A 2,416-nucleotide genomic window follows, 5' to 3' on the forward strand; every position below is an offset into this window, starting at 1 on the left:
TTTAGGATCACTACAGGCTAAAGTTATCTGGAAGATCCCTGAATGTGCACGAAGGACTTGTCTCGAGCAGGATGAACGAGCTTCTGGCCTGCTAGTGAGCTGGCAGGCCACCCAGCCCCACGGCCCTTCGCCAGCTCCTCCCGGGCGACCAGGAAACACCAACAGGCCAGAGCCACACGTCATCCCTTGCCCTGCGGCGCCTGGAGCCGGGCGTTCGCTCAGCCAGTCCAGTTTTCACCCGTGTTACAGTTCCACTTTGACTCCTTTAATAAAAGGGAGACCCGAGGGCACCTTCCTTTTGTACTCCAGGTACTCTTCCCCGAAGAAGTGGATGAGCGTGATCTCCTCCTCCTCAATCCTCTCCCTGAAGAAGCGCCAGGATGCCAGCGTGTAGCCCACCATGCAGATGGGTTTGCAGAGCAGCACCTGTGAGCAAACACCGGCCGTGAGCGGCCCCTCGCCCCCAGAGAACCCGTGGTTGCCCCCCACCCCCCAGCCTAAGCACCCTTTGTTAGTTTGCCAAGAGGTCTAAACGCTCCTTCTGCGGCAGTTCGTTCTGGGGCGAAATAAGTGCTATGGAGAAAGCGGCCTGCGGGCAGCTGCGGGCTCTGCTCTAGAGAGCCCGTGCGTGGCTGCACTGCTCCTCATGAGGCCTTTACCACCTCTCTGAAGAGAAATGCCAACCACTGCCAGCTACAAGAAGAACACAGTGAAGGCAGCGCTGAGTTACAGCTTGACCACAGCTGGATTCCAGTTGAACCTCTGGCCAGGGCGCTGGGCACTCAGAGGGAGTTTCCTTTGCCATCCAGCACAGGACTGGCAGGGGAGAGGCTGAGCCCAGCGCCTACAGGAGGCATTTTCATCATGGGACACGAGCTTTAGCCTGGCAGCAGATCATACCCTGAGCCCCCAAGGGCACCTTGGCTCAAACCCTGGCCCTGCCACCCTTTATGCCCCACAGAAAATTAAGGTGATGGGGAGTTCCCAACACCTTCATGGGGTTTCCTGACCTGCCACATGCCAGCAAGAGGCATCAAAATCCGTGCCTGGGCCACCCCTGCCGCTGACCACCGGCCGTTTGCATCCTGTTACAGGCAAGGGGCAGCACGAAGGAGAAAGACCCGGGTTGTAAGACGAAAGCCTGTTGTACACGGTACCTGTGTTCCAATGCTCCAGTAAAACCATCCCACGTAGGACGGGTGCCGGAACCACCCGTACACCCCACTGGTCACCAGAGTGTGAGTATCGGATTTCTCGTTCTGAACGATGTGGTTGAAGTTGGAGCCAGCCGTCAGCATGGCGGCTTTCCTCAGGCAGTCCCCAAAGATCACCATCAGCAGCCCCACGGTGCTCAGCCAGGTGATCTGCTTCAGCTCTGCAGGGAAAGGGCAACGGCTCACAACGGCTTTGCGTGGCTGGGCTTCCCCCGCCTCAGAGCGTGTAAAACACCGCCCTCGCCTCACGCGACGCTCTACCACCACCCAGCTGCAGGGAAAGGGCAACGGCTCACAACGGCTTTGCGTGGCTGGGCTTCCCCCGCCTCAGAGCGTGTAAAACACAGCCATCGCCTCACGCGCCGCTCTCCCACCACCAAAATAAGTAAAAATAGTGTCCCCAGCTGCAGGGTCCACACGTCCTCGTGGTGGATCGCCCCAAGGGGAACCCGGCACCGAGGCACAGCCCAGTGGTGCATCACAAAGCCAACGGAAAGCACAGCCTAGCTGACGGGCTGGGGCCAGACACGGGACCTCTGCAGCTTGCCCTGCTGTTAGGAAGCAAGGAAGGAGAACATCTCCCCTCTCCCAGAAAAAAAAAAGAAAAACCCCAGGCTGGGCAAACAGCAACAGTTTTTGCCGATTTGATTTTATTCCAGGTCAAATGAGGATGCCCAGATGTAACTGCAGCATCACTCTTTGTACCAGCAAGGTGGCTTGAACTGCGCAGGCAGAAAAGGGCTGAAGATCGGCAACATGTGTCAGAGCGAGGGCGTGCTCCCTCCACCCCCCGAGATCAAAACCAAGCGGCTTTGAGCACAGAGAGATTAAGGCCACAGCAAAGCCCTCCCGCGCTGCTGCTAAGACAGCTAAGCAGGGGTCACCCGCGCTTTGCTGCCGGATGGGTGGGCCCGGGGCGAGCTGTGTGCAGGGGCAGAGCCAGAGGGCGGCAGGGGGAACGGCAGGGCGGCCGACCTGGGAAGAGGAGCTTCTCCAGAGTGAACTCCACCCAGGAGGAGAGGGCAGCCAGGTTGTACTCGAAGCTGTGGTTGAGCAGGAAGGAGTCCAGCGAGAGGCTGCGCGGGTTGTTGATGGCCGTCACCAGATACTCCGAGTAGTGGAAGAGGGAGAGGGAGCACATGTACCTGCGGCGAGAGGGAGGACGGGAGGGAAGGCTCGGCAGGGCCGGGGGACACCGCACC

General features: G+C 59.3%; 1 protein-coding gene across 1 annotated transcript; it reads right to left on the reverse strand.

Moving 5' to 3' along the window:
- Positions 1-217: 217 nt before the first annotated feature.
- ICMT (isoprenylcysteine carboxyl methyltransferase) lies at positions 218-2,359 on the reverse strand (the record flags this gene model as incomplete). The annotated part of the gene is made up of 3 exons (XM_010138670.1): positions 218-426; positions 1,158-1,375; positions 2,190-2,359. Coding segments are annotated over 3 exons (571 nt in total), but the record flags the coding sequence as incomplete, so codon positions are not given.
- Between the last annotated feature and the right edge of the window lie 57 nt (positions 2,360-2,416).

The sequence above is a fragment of the Buceros rhinoceros genome, unplaced genomic scaffold (genome assembly GCF_000710305.1).
Source record: "Buceros rhinoceros silvestris isolate BGI_N320 unplaced genomic scaffold, ASM71030v1 scaffold39176, whole genome shotgun sequence".
Classification (NCBI taxonomy): Eukaryota; Metazoa; Chordata; class Aves; order Bucerotiformes; family Bucerotidae; genus Buceros; species Buceros rhinoceros.